Consider the following 14,992-nt stretch of genomic DNA (forward strand, 5'->3'; position numbering starts at 1 on the left):
TTATAAATATGCTCAAAGAATTTTTTGAACCGAAAGACAATATGTTAACAGTGAATAAACTGATAGGAAATCTCAATAGAGAAACAGAAACTATAAGGTCAAAGCAAATACACATGGGATAGGCTACACGGCAGGTTTGAGATGATAAAAAGTCAATGGAAATCAAGGAACGTGAGGGACTTTTTAGGGTGATGGACATACTAAAAAACTGGATTTGGGGGGGTGGTTGTATCACTCTGCACTCTGCTAAATATCACTGAACTGTACACTTACAATGCGGTTCTCTGTGGTGTTTAGATTATCCAAGTAACTGCCAAAATATGCATTTATATGTGCTGCCTTAAAAAATTAAATATATTTTTTGCTGGTTTTGTGAAAACTACTGTATGTAGAATGGTCTTTATATTTATTTTCTTCCATATCCTTGATTTGCCTCCTGCCTGCCACTGCCCTAATTAAAGCTCTTCGGAGAAGGGAATAAAACTCTAGGGAGCTGAAAATATAAAGCAATGATGAACTGTGGCAGAAGTTCTTTGCTCACTAGGAATCTGTGGGGTCTCACAAGCAATTTATGATCATCCAGGAGAGGGCATCAGCAGGACTTTCCTATAGAGAACTCTGCTCCAACTCTTACTGCTTACAGTCATCAAAGGACCGACCCTAGCTTCCCAGCCTGGGTATGCAAAAAGCCATCTCACAAAGAGCTTTTTACACCACACTGATGCTTCCTTGATTCTTCCTGGGCCCATCAATAAACATCAGCCTAGGATAACACATAGAAATACACTTACCAAAAGAAACGTCCGGATTGTTCTTATTTTGTTAAGTTCAAGAAGCAATTTTTGTGCCTTCTCATGGTTGCTACAGTATTCATCATAGATACGAAACCTGTCTTTCTGTGAATTCAAGAAAGAATAAATTAGAGTCAGCTTATTTGTCATTTTGAAATTTTAATCTATGTGATGATATACATAAATAAACTTTACTATGTCTCAAGAGCCACTCTGGGTGTGTACGTGTATTTGTTTGTGTGTTCCCTTGTTATTTATGTGTTTTCCCTGATCCATAAAAAATAACCTAGAAAAGAAGACAGATATATATTATTATATTCCAATATGATGACTGCAGTAATAAAAAAATTGAATCAAGTGGTAGCAAAGTACAGAGAAGAGAGCACTCAGCGTTGCCATGAGAATGGAGTTTTAAAAATGCAATTACTTCTAAGCAAGGTCCTATAGAATAAATCCATGATTCCCAGGCAGGTAGAGGGAAGAAAGGTATTTTTTTGACCAAGGGGAAAGCATGTGCCATACAAACCTGCAGTTAGTAGACACCAATCTGAAACGTTGTGCTTAACAGAGACATTGACAAACAGGGCAATATCTAGCAACAAGTGACTAAGATAATGATAGACCCTGAGACATGAGATCTGCGAGGTCATTTCAGAAAGAGATATCTGTTGGTTTAGAAAAGTCAGGGAATAATAACTACTTTCAAATAGCTGTCATACTGTAAAAGAGTAACAATTCTAGGTAGCTCTTGCAAAGAACATTAGGTTCATTAGGTAGAAATTGCAAGGGCAGTGATGGACAGAAGTGGGAACAATGCAGAAATCTAGTAATTAGAGCTGTCACTAAAAATGAGGAAGTAGGAACACAAGGAAGTGGTGAAGGCGCTCCTGCCCGGTCTTCATAAATGGATAGTGGAGTTTTTCCTTAAAAGAAAAAAAAAGTAATTTTACTCATAATCCCTAAGCCCCACTCTATCTATAAGATTTTTTTTTCCCTCAAAGTACCTAGGAGGTATCAAGGAACAACAAAAGAGGAAGATACAAAAAATAATTGATCAAATAGTAGAACAGAAGTGTGTCCTTTGAAATTTCAAAGGCATGCATTCAGAAACATTAAGCCCTATTTTATATAGCCAGCACAGAATGTACTGAACTACTTATCTCAAGAAATGGTATGAGCCAGAAAAAAAAAAAAAACTTCAGAAATAACTTAGCTAAATTCAGGGATGACAGATTCATAATGTGCTACTAAGGAAGTGACTGTCAGGACACAAGATTCCCGTGTGCACCCCTGGCTTGAGATAGCAACTGCTTCAGCTGGCAGAAGATTCTGATCCCTTCATGAAAGGAAACAGGACACAAACACCCATAGCCTCCAGTTGTACCCAAGAAAAGCATGGCTTGATCTTCCTGCTCCCAAGAGCCTCTCCTCTTTAAGATAATCACCTTCTTGAAATATTTTGACTAAACAGAGCCTACTCATCACATATAGATATAAAAATCACATAGAAAAACCTTCATGAAAGACTAAATGGAAAATCAAAAATATACAAGGTTGGATTTCTATAATGCTGTCACCAGTTTTTTAAGTAAAATATGAATTCTGTAGCATTTTGATAAATACATGGACTCAAATTGAAAATGAGCATCTATGAAATAGCATAAACAGCAGCATGCTTGCATGCTTTTTTTTCTTTTTAAAGTATGAATGTTCTTTAGCCTGGAAACCATTCTCCCTGTACAGGTGGCTTCTAATTTTACACACTGATTGCATAAATGATTTCAGCTATCAAATATAAAGACACGGAAAGGATCACACAGGCACAGGGTGTATAACTGTAACCTGAGAAAAATTGAGCATCAACTGCTTCTTCCTTCCATGCTGCTCATTCAGAACAACCTTCTGAGAAGCCACCCTTGAGGAGAATTCAGTGACAGGCATACTGGGTTAGTTCACCTCCAGCTTTGTCACAAGCCAATTAACAAGGGAACATTCTGACTAATAAAAGGCTTGAAGTGCATTATAAGAGTGAGGATTTTCCACCCCAAAAGAAGAATGCTCTATGTTTGAGAGAAACATAAAAATCCATTCATTATGAACAGCCTGAATATTCATTAGAATTCAAAGCTACAGAGGATGCGAAGAACTAACTTGTCAGGAAAAATAAAAGGCTGTTTATTCTTTGCTGAGTAAAATGGATGATGCAGGGCACTCTCCCCATTTCTGGCTTGAAGTGCAAGATTTCATTGGCCTTAAAAGACCCTAAACTTTTAGCATCCCATTTTATTTCTAATGCTGAATTCACACATAGTACTAAGCCAAGAGCTAAACCTTAAACTCAAGAAAGGCAGAGCTTGTCAAAGAAATAAAAATGTATCCTACAAAGTGAAGAAAGCAGGTCCCCACTTCCTGTTGAGCACTGGGTTCTGGGTGTAGGCATTCTTCCACAACTTTTAAGAATTCTTTATGTACTGCAAGAATATCTTCAATGTTTGAGAACAACATCTGTATAAAAGAAAAAAAAAATGGGTAAGTGCAACAGCGATGCAAGTTGAAAAGAAAAAAGAGAAAGTCACCTTTGCATTCTCTTTGCCTCTCCCAACCTGGCAGTCTCCGCAAAAAAGTATAAGGGGAAGACTATCACCCCAATGGGCTATGAGGGTACAATAGTCTCTCTCCAAGTGAAACCTTCAGTGGATAGCTACCCACATCCATTGCTTTCTCTCACCTTGCTGGCAGAACCCCGACTTTGTCTGAACTTCCCCTGTATTCCCACACACTCTGGGAACCAGGACCCTATTCTTGACTCTCAGGGCAAAGCCTGAGTCTCCAAACACAAGCATGACAGTCCCACCACTTCTGGGATGGGCTTCAGGTAAAAGTTTAGGAAGGCTTGTTGGCAAGCTTTTGGGGTACATGTGTCTTTGCTCCTAAGAAGAGTATCCTGAATGGACAGTCTCCTTCTCCTTCTAGAAAGTGCTGTGGGGGGGGGGGGAGTGACAAGTAGGACAGCTACAGGGTCACTTCACAACCATAGGAGAAGCCAGCTCAGGAGCAATGCTGATAACCTCGATGGCAGAGGGACTCGCTAGAGAAGATCTAGTAACTTCTTGGCCTCCCTGAATCACTAAATGGAATTTTTCTTTTATTCGGATACCTCACTCTGTGAGTGAAAGTGTCTTCTAGTCCATCTGAATTATAGGTTACTTTTCTTGCAACCAAAAATTCACTAACTAAAATACTGCCATGGCAGGAAATTTTGAAATGAAATTTATCAAATTATGTTATGTGCATGTATAAATATGTAACAATGGCACCATTGTGTGTATAACTGTAATGCATAAATTAAAAGAAAGGTGTTTAAATTATGAGGAAATGGGGTCAGAAGAACCTAAAATATCCTCTGAAATTTTTTTCAGCAAAATAAAACAGTAAGTTAGCATCAATAGCAGCAATGATTTATACAATTTAAATAATCACTATAGCATAATTAGTTTTCATTTGCCATCCTTTTTCTTTTTTTCACAATTTTTCCTTCACTAGTGTGAGTGTGTGTGTGTGTGTGTGTGGTGTTTTTTTTTTGTGTGTGTGTGTGTTTTGCTGAGAATGAAACCCAGGGCCTCTACCATTGAGCTCCATCCCCAACACCCTTTTCCTACATTTTAAAAGAAAATATTTATACGTTTATGTCTGACTTAAAGATTTATCATGTGGACTTTCTCGGATGACCACAGTAAAATATCCAGGTCTGAATTTTTTAGCTATCACAGAGACAGGAAGTCACATTTGTCCATGCCTGCCTTCTTGAACAACCTCTAGCAAGCGTCTGACACCTCCTTCAACTTCCTCCCTCTCCTAGACACTGAAGTTCTTAGTCGTATTTCCTAGAATTTTTTTCCTTCCTCTTTGCAAATATCTCCAAGACCTTGATTTTAAAAAAATAAAAATAAAAATTCTCTATGCCCTATGTGCCGTATTCTTGACCTCCCTTTATCCAAACCCTAATTACACCTTTTCACACCATTACCAATGCAAATGACTGGCACAGGAACTTAGAATAGAACCACAGTCACACTGAGGTTCCTGAAGGAGCATCCCACGGGGACCACTTTATCTATGGGGAACTCATGCCCTCTGCACCCCCTCACCTTTACTGTTTCTTCTGTTACATTCTTGTCGACCTTTGCTGCAGCACACTGGTTCATTCTATGTAAGAATGCCTGCATGAAACAAGAAAAGACGTTATGAAGGGAACAGTGTAGGTTCATAAAATGACTGGGTGTTGATCAAAATCCAATTCATTTTTTACAAAAAAAACCAAAGCTCAAAAATCCAATAGCTGAAGCAAATGCTGGCCATTAAGCTTTGATAGGTGCCTAAAACAGTTTTGTTACCACATGTCAAATCCCTGTGCTTTGCTCTCTACCTGAGAATCAAACTCCTTTTATGATGTCGAACAGAGCCAAAAATGATCAAATATATATGAATTAAATTTATCCACCAGTAATAAAAACTTACTTAAGTTCTGGAGTAAATATTTAGGGCCAGGTGTTTCCTAAATGTATAAGCATTGCAAAGTACAAAGAGACTAAAATCTAATGAAAAAAATGGTATTTCTGATTAAAAAAAAAAAGATCCAGGAATTCTGAGGTGACTCCCTTAGAACTGAGAGAGTCAGAAATAGATACATACATACACACACATCCTTGCCAATAACTATTTTCAGGTTCTAAACGGAATGAAAGAATTTCCTTTCCTCACTTCCACCCCATACGAACACACTTTCAGGAAGCCAGAATTTAAATTTCTGGGTTCAGGTCAGAGCTCTTCATTTCCCTGTGGTTGATAAATGAGCACAATAGTATTTCAAAGATCCAGGCTCAAGCTCAGGATGTATCTCAGAGGTAGACAGCTTGACTAGCATGCTCAAGGGCCTGGCTTCCATCCCCAGACTGTGGCAGGGAGGGGATAGAGACTTTTCAGTGGCCATTAAACTTTGATACCTAAGAAGAGCATAATGATTGATTGATATTGAGCTTTAAAAAACAAAGTTTTAAAAGACAAGGAAAAGGAGACATTCCATTTAGCAAATCTGGTTTATACCCTCAAAACATCATCTATTAACTATATAGTGACCAGGTAAGATCATCCAGAGCCTGGGAATGTTGCTTAGTGGTAAAGCATAAGCAAGAGTTCCTGGGTCCAATCCCAGAACCACCACCAAAAAAAAAAAAAAAAAAAAAAAAAAATTCATTCCTTCCCTTGTTTAAGAAGTTTGCCACCACCCGCAAGTCAGGACAGGACAGGACTGTACAGGACATCAACTACTCAGGGCGATACAGAAGCACAGGAGAACCTCAGGCTATCACATCAAACAAACAAAAACTAAGGCAAGAATCATATCTTTGGTAGGTTATATTTACTAAGATTTAAGAGATTAATAAAAATTTACAAAGACTTAAGAGATTAACACAGCCCACAATTGTTCATAATGTTCCAAAATTATCATTGCTACATATTTCTAAGGACAATTTGAATATATCTTAAAGGGATTTGTTTTGTTTTGTTTTGTTTTTCTTTTTCTTTCTTTTTTAGGTTGTAGGCATTGAACCCAGGGCTTTGTGCATGCTGAGCAAGCACTTTACTAATGAGGCCATGCCCAGCCCTTTCTCAAATTTTTAAAGGGCATTTTTTTTAATCTAGAAATATTTTTATCCTAAAAAATATTCAGACAATGGGTTTCAGAGCCTGGCATGGTGGCGCACACCTACAATCCAGGAGTTCGTGAGGCTGAGACAGGAGGATCACCAGTTCAAAGCCAGCTTCAGCAATGGTAAGGAGCTATGCAACTCAGTGAGACCCTGTGTCTAAATAAAATACAAAATAGGGCTGGGGATGTGGTTTAGTGGTTGAGTGCCCCTGAGTTCAATCCCTACTACCAAAAAACAAAAGCAGGGTGTGGGATGAGGGGTCAGAACACTGATTAGAAAAGGAGAAATACTGGAAACTATTGAAAGGTCTATCAATAAGGGAATCACTAAATACACCTCAGTATATACAAATGATACTTTTGTGGTTATGACAAAAGTACAACCATAAATGAAATGTGAAGGGGCTGGGGATGTAGCTCAGTTGGAAGAGTGCTTGCCTTGCATGCACAAGGCCTTGGGTTCAATCCCAGCACGATTTAAAAAAAAATGGAATGTGAAGAAAACTACACGTACACACATATGCAAATGTGTATATAGGACAGGTATTCTTAAAATATTGTCTGGTGAAACCCATGTATTAAGTAGCACACCTAATATATATGTATATCTACACAATGTATAATGTGACTATTCATACTGAAAAAAATAGGTAGCATATATACCAAAATGAAAACAGTAGTTACCTACATGTGGTAGGAAGGAGGCCGTGAACCTTACTTTCAAAATACTCAGCATAACTTGTGTTTTGTTAAAAAAAAATTGAAAAGAAATCAAACAAATGATCCCTCAAGAACTCACTTCTAGCATAAGCATCAACACCATCCTTATTTCTGATTCCACCAATTCATCTTTCAGATTCTATAACTATAAAGACATATCAAAACTAGTAGCCCCAGCCTATAATCCCAACAACTTGGGAGATTGACACAGGAGGATTGCAAGTTCAAATCGTCTCCGCAACTTAGCCAGACCTTATCTCAAAATCAAAAAATTTTAAAAAGGCTGGAGATGTAGCTCAGGGGGAAAGTACCCCTAGGCTCAATTCCCAGTACCTAACAAAAATAAGATGCAAAAAAAACCACTATTAGCCCCAACTCTTTAACATCAGCTGAAGTAAATAAAATGAATAAGTATTAGCTATAACCTTCATTTTTATTGAAAATATGTGATACAATTGTTGAACTATTACCTGAAGTTTTACATAAATTACCATGGAAAATGATTTTTGAGTACCATTTTAATTAGTTTTATTCTGTTTAATTTTTAATTTTAGTTTTGCTTTTCTTGAGTATTTTCCAAGTGCTCATACCAGATATTCTCTTTAGATCTTTTTATTTAGTCTTAAAATAACATGGATGGTTTATTTGCCTAGTTTACATTTTACATTGACCACACAGTAAACAGGTAACCTCTCGTGCAAGTAGAATTTAAACTTCACCTCTGCAATTATAAACCTCTTCTTCATAAATAGAACTCAGTCACATTCTGAAACCAAAAATTTTAAAGCTACAAAGTTGAGTCAAAATGTAAGTTAAAAGGGAATATACAAACTAATAAGGTACACCACATCTTTATCTGACAATTTTTTAATCTTCTTATCCTCCAGGACAGTATGAAATATTTTGTTAAACTGTATATATAAGGAAACCTGGAACATGCCAGCATCTCTGACCAAGCATTTATTTTTCCTAAGGGCTTCATTTTATACAACATTGAAGGCAGATTTAGATGGTTTACTGGGAATGCACAATCATGAAAACTGTTGACATTTTTTAGAAAATGTTTAAGTCTTTCTTCCTGAAAACAAATATAAATACATGTTTTCAGAACCACCCTTTAACAACCAGTATCCACAGAATTATTTCAGTCTCTGGCAACTGGGCATTTAATCTTCATATCAATAATCAAGGAAGCACTAGTAACCTAGTCTATATATATATATATATATATATATATATATATATATATATATATGATTTTATACACTGTTTTCTGTCTGCATTCATTTATTATCGCTTGTCCACAATTTTATCAGAATTAGACAATCTTCATCTTGACACAAGTACATTGGAAAATAAGCATTGGAAAACAGCTGTTAATGCCAGTGATTTTCAAACTAACTCTATATTGTATTTAAGACTTAGAGAGTTTCTCTTAAATGCAGATTCCTAACCCTAGTCCTGGAAGGCCTGATTCAGCAGACTAGTTTACGACTCAGGAATCTGCACTATGAGCAGGACTCCTCAGTGACTTGCATATTGGTCAAGGGACCAACTTTTAATGGACAATCTCTGATGTTTATTTTTCCAGATGAAAAAAAAAAAAAAAACAAGGCTTAGAGGAGCACATAAGTGACTCTTAATGGGAAAAACAGGTCCGTTTATTTCATTCTGACTCCGAAATCAAGTAATTATAACCATTACTTGATAACCATCACCTTCATATTCAACCTTGTGGGGTTTTTGGTGCCCTGACCAAGGCTTGCCTTCCCACCCCACCCCATGAAAATTACAACTTGGGCTACACACTGGTCATGATCATCTCTGAAGGCTTGAGAAACACAGAGATAGGTGGTTGAAATATGATAGGATGTGACATTTGGAGGAAGTGAGGCTGGCAGGTGCCACTCCAAGGACTTTTCAACCACAGATGTCACACCAATACACTCAGTACTCCAGTATTCCCCTAACAGTGGCACCATCCAACATCTTCCTAGGTACCATTCCAGTCATGAGCCACCTTTTTCCCACTCAGAGAACAGAAATTGTTTTCCTTTTATCATGTATTTGGTAAAAGCACATGTTAAATGCAATATGTTAACCAAAATTTCATAACCCTAAAAATGTCACCAATTTGCTACCAAGAGGTCAAAAAGAGGGGAAAACTCACGAAGAAAGAAGAGGAAGATGACAGCAAGCTCTTTTCTCCTTGTTTGTACATCTGCGCTGCTGCTAGTTCAATAGTAAGGCCATGCCTAGCAAGAATTTCATTCTCCGAATACACCTTTCTTATCATTTCAATGTTCTAAATAGTCTCCCTCAATTTTGTTCTTCCCCATTCTGAATCAATCAGGCACTGTTAGACAGTTTTTCATTGCTATGACCAAAATACTTGACATTAAAATCTTAAAGAAGCAAAAGTTTATTTCAGCTCCTGGTCTGCAGGGTTTCCATCTATTGCTCTGGGTGTGAGGTGAGGCAGATCATCATGGAGGAAGGTCATGGTGGAAGAGAGTTGCTCAGCTCACAATGGTCAGCAAGCAGAGAGAGGGGGTGGAAAAGAAAGAGTCGGGGGAAGGGACCAGGGACAAGACATAGTCCCCAAGGGCCCAAACCCAGTGATCTACTTCCCCCAACCACTACAGTTTCCACTAACTCCCAATAGTCCATTCAGTTATCAATGAATTAATCCATAGATGAGGTCAGAGGCCTTGTGATCCAATCATTTCCCAAAACCCCACCTCTGAACACTGCTGCACTGAAGACCTAGCCTTCAACACACAAGTTGTGGGGAGACACTTCATACCCAAACCATAAGAGGCACACATAATAGATCACTCTCAGAAGTCCCACAGATTTTACATTTTACATTTTGGATTCTAGACACATGATGCCAATGTGAATTTCCCAATGTCATATAGGCACTAATCCTTATTTTTCCTATACATATTCTACATTCAGAATCATCTTACCAATACCCTGTCATCTAGGAAATATGGCTATTTAGTGTGGACAGAGATAACATTTTATATGCAATGGCAGAAAGGGAAAATTTCAAGAGGGGCTACGCTGATATAGGAATAAAAAGTACATTCATTTTAGGAAAACAAACTTAAAATAAAAATTAACTGTATTTTCCTTTTATCTTTTGAATTTAAGATAATATCATCACATCACAGTTCTTTAAAAGATCAACTTTTTTTTTTCCTGAGAGAAAAACAAAGTCTAAATAAATGAAAAAACTTGCCATTGAATTTGCCTTAATCATATAGTGCCATTTTATTGGAATGGTAAAGACTGAAACAGGAGAAGGGTTTGGGATGAGAGAATCAGAGTTCATTGTGGCCACGTTGAGTGTGAGACGTCTACTGGACACCAATATGGAGATCCCAAGCCGGGAGTTGGCTGTACCAATCGAAGCAGTTCTGTGGGGAAGATCAGGGCTGAAGATAAAGAGTGTCATTAGCATTAACATATAACCCAGAGAAAGAGGAAAAAGAAGAGACAACCAACCCCTGTCCATTGGAGAAAGTATATAGATGGAGAAAGTGTGTAGATGAAGAAGAAAAAGGACCCCAAGAGAGAATCTTAGGGCAATCACATTTAAAGGTCAGGAAAGAATAAATGAAGCCAAAGAAGGTAAGAACAGGCTTAAGAAGAAGCTGGTGTCACAAGAACCAGGAAAACAGAGAGCTTTGAGAACAAGGCAGTGGTTAACTGCTCAATGGTGTAAGAAATCCAGTGAAATAAAGCAGATACAGGAATTGACCACTTGAAGACTGCTTAATATATCAGAAATTAAATGTGAGGAATTTTAAATAATTATTAATTTATTAATTTATTTATAAATTTATTTTAAAGTTAATAATAAAAATTTTAATGAAAAGTATATTATTTTAAATATTTGCAAATTTCTTCAGTGCCTAGCTGAATAAAAACAGCTGAATTCTCATGAATGCTCTGATTTGATTTGTTATCAGATGTGGTTTTGATAGAACTGTATGAAGAAATACACCCTACTGCACAAAATAGTTCAAAAAGGGAAGAGTATGTTCCTTGTTATAACTTATTCAATTATGGGTATTATTGCCTCATGCGATACCAAAACTCAGTAAATAGCAGTTTATTAAAAGTCAGTAGTAGTATGTAATTGGAAATCATATCTGTTAACTTTTCATACAGTTACATTAAAATCCATTGGTCTATCTTGCATGTTGAAGGGATAACTTCACCCATGTGTGGTTTTTTTAAAATATTTTTTTCAGTATTGATTCACTGAGAATTATAGTTATCTTCCAAATAGTGTCATACTTTATCAAATACTGAAAGTAACGTATCACATTTATTAATATCATAGTCAGCTAATCAGAAAAGTCATTATGTATTAGAAAGCTGTCAAGCTCACAGAGACAAACACAAATTTTCCAAACCCCAAATTCACTTAAGAGCTTGAATTCTATTATCATCAACAGTATCAGTTGTTTTCCTTGAAGTGACAGACTCTCTTTCAAAACTTTTTTTTTTTTTTTTAGGAAATGTCTGCCAAATACCCAAATACTCTGAAACAGTAACCATAGTTTGTCCTGCAAACTATGATTTCAAGTCAATATGACGTTCCTAGTAACTCAAGCTGTCACATGGTTCTTTTCCTGGAGACCATCATAATACTTGGGCATGCAGCAGAAGCGCTTCCGAATACACAGGATATTAAAAACAAAGTGCTCTACAGCCAAGGTTTTAATAAAACTCATCTTTACCGTTTTATCAAGAATATTCTTAAGCAAAACTGTCTCTCCCACTATCCCTTACAAGTGGGTGACAGTGAAGTCCACAGTGACTACTTTGAGTAAAGGTTTGTGCCACTGTTTTGATTCACACTAAAGCATCAGCGTTTTATGCACCATTGCCTTTGCACCATCATTGCAAATGTCAGAATAATAAAAAAAGAAAAGCGAGTCTGCAGCATTGCTATGAAAATGGTTTTGACCTTGTATATCTCCTGAAAGGTTTTCACAAAACTCCAAATGTCTGCAAACCACTCCTTGGGAAGCACTGGTCTAGGCATATGGGACATACCAATAAAAAAAAAATAGCCAAAAGTCCCTGCTTCTATTCTGGGGGAAGAAGCCAGATATATGACAAATAGTAAATTATCTGGTATATTAGTAGGTAAGAAGGTTAGGCCAGGCACAGTGGTGCATGCCTGTAATTCTAGATACTCAGGAGACTGAGGGAAGAAGATTGCAAGTTCAAGGCTGGCCTGGGCAACCTAGAGAAACCCTATCTAAAAAAAAATTAAGCACTTGCCTAATATATATGAGACAAAAAGAAAAATGTTAAGTGCTAAAACTATGCAATAACTTTACTATAATAACTTTAAAAACAAAATATTTGAAAACTCTTATAGTAATTCCACATTTAATGCTCAAGATTCATCACAATAAATCTGCGCCACTCAAGGCTACAATTTAATTGAACTCAACCTTTTTCTTGCCACGTCCCAAGCATCACTTCTCACACAAGTCAGTTTCATTTGCTCTCCTTCCCTAGGTCTCTCCTAGTCTGGCACCTGCTGTATACCTAAGACTCAGTGTGAGGGGAAGCCCTAGGCCCCCTCTCCATTTCTTGATTACCCCCAAAGAAAAGGATACCAGTATTCTTCAATCTCATTTTTGGCAGGAAAATAACAAAAATTGCAAACTCATGAAAATGACTAACTCAAGATAGTTTTATAATTATCTTACCATCGTGGCCCTGGTTTAGAGTTTTAGACTTTTTATTATTAACTTCTAGACTCTATTCCCATCTCCCTAAACCCTTTCTCTATGCAACTGTCAATGATCATTTTTTGAAAATGTAAATCAGCCTGACTATCCAGCACAAAATCTTCAAAAGAGTCCCTTCCTGCAAAGAATATAATGTAGACACCTTTCCCAGGCCCCCAAGGTCTGTCTTAGTCCAACCAATCTTCTATGACAAAACATCTTAACTTGGGTAATTTATAAAGAATAGAAATTTGTTAGTCACTGTTCTAGAGATTGGGCAGTCCAAATAATTAATTTCCCTGGTATATCATCTTCCCAAATACACACGAGCAACTTGGAATTCAGGACAGCACATCATCTCCTTTTCCACCACATGTGGCAGCATATCTGGATCCTGACACCACTAACATTTGGAGCCGAGTAATTTTTTTGTTGTGCGGGACTTCCTTGTGTACTTCCTTGTGTACTCTAGGGTGGTGAGCAGTGTCTTTCCCACTCAGACACACTGAGCAGTTGTTATAAAATAATATTGGTTTGCACTCCTGCTTCCCACCAGACCACAGATCCCTACAGAACACAGGTAGCAACTTTTCATCTTTGGAAGAGTCATTCACTGGTCCTTCAGCTGTCATAACAAGGCTCCATCCATACAAAACGGCAACAATGTATGGAATAATAAATCACTTGTTAGTTATTCAGTAGCACTTAAGACCCGCCCTCAAGGGTATTCACCTCTGCACAAGCCATTGAAAGATCACACCTGGCTTACTCCAATAAATGCCCACAAAACACTGCAGGCCAAATCCCCAGCGAAAGACTCCGATGGTCATTAGGATTCACAACTAAAGGGACTTGTGTCACTGCTACTTTTAATATCTGATCAATTTCCCACAAAAAGATGTTTTACTCCTTCTCAGATCAACTAAAACTCAATCATCTCAGAAGCTGGGCAAAGATAAATTTTTATCTTATCCTTTAAACTTTTTTTTTTAAAAGACTCCCTTAGCCAAGATTTGAAGATAATTAAAACATTTGCAGTGTACTCTTTCACCTCAATAAGCCAAATAACAAATGTAACAAAACTTCAGAAGTTTTCAGGAGAAAAACAAAATTCACCATTTGTCCACATGACAGGTATATTTTATATAAGACACAAATTTTAAAGACATTTAATAGATGACTGAAAAAGTGAACAGTGAAGTTGGAAAAGATGAAAGAGAAATCAAAAACATTAAAGAATTAAAGCTATGCATGTAAAAGTCAAAGTGAAAATTGGGAAACATTGAGATGCCTATAGTAAAATACTACAAAAATGCAAACTTTCCTTAAATGTGTCTTTTGTTATTGTTGTTGGTTTTGTTTTAACTTTTTTTAAATTTGTTTTTGTTTTCTGAACATTCAATTCCTATGAATTCTTCTCACAACTCAACCTGCAAAAATATTATTTTAATAGGATATTTAACTTCCCATTGTCCTAAAACCACAAACTCTAATGTAGAGGTCAAAAACAATGGAGGTATTTTTAAACATAGCACAATGCAATTAAAATATTGACTTAACTGCTACCATTTAAAGTGGAGGGGAGGGAAGCATTCACACAGAGTCATAATAACAGTCTCTGAATTTTCAAACACCTGGAGAAACCCAGGATGGAGCTTATCTATAAGCCTCAATGGTAGCAGGCTAGAGCTAAGGGGGCAACATATTCACTTTAGTTTGTCACCACTATTCCCTATTAACTCTATACCAAAGTTGAATGTTAAATGGCATGCAAACCCACATTAATATTATTTTCTTTTTCTTAATATAAAGCCTGCTTTGCTCATTTTTCTGTAGTCACAATCTTAAGTCTTTGCTCTTACAATTTTTTAGTACTGATCATTCCAGAGTTCTAAGTTTTAAAATGGCACGTAAATTTAAAGTGTTTAAGTGAAAAAGCACTACCATGATGAGAGGGAAGACATTAAAAACTCAAAAATAACCTGCAAAAATTGGTGCCTATTTTA

At 36.9% G+C, this 14,992-nt stretch overlaps 1 protein-coding gene across 2 annotated transcripts in view; it reads right to left on the reverse strand.

The window, feature by feature from the left end:
• The window catches only part of PREX2 (phosphatidylinositol-3,4,5-trisphosphate dependent Rac exchange factor 2), a 294,603-nt gene that overhangs the window by 217,486 nt on the left and 62,125 nt on the right, over positions 1-14,992 (reverse strand). For both annotated transcript variants that reach the window (XM_081266437.1, XM_081266436.1), the window contains exons 2-4: positions 4,940-5,011; positions 3,174-3,296; positions 792-896 (exon numbers count right to left, since the gene is read on the reverse strand). In XM_081266437.1, the coding sequence (XP_081122563.1) occupies positions 792-896; positions 3,174-3,296; positions 4,940-4,996 (285 nt within the window). In that variant the 5' untranslated portion in view covers positions 4,997-5,011. The remainder of the gene's footprint in view (positions 1-791; positions 897-3,173; positions 3,297-4,939; positions 5,012-14,992) is intronic.

The sequence above is a fragment of the Spermophilus citellus genome (assembly GCF_964194105.1).
Source record: "Spermophilus citellus genome assembly, chromosome: 14".
Lineage (NCBI taxonomy): Eukaryota > Metazoa > Chordata > Mammalia > Rodentia > Sciuridae > Spermophilus > Spermophilus citellus.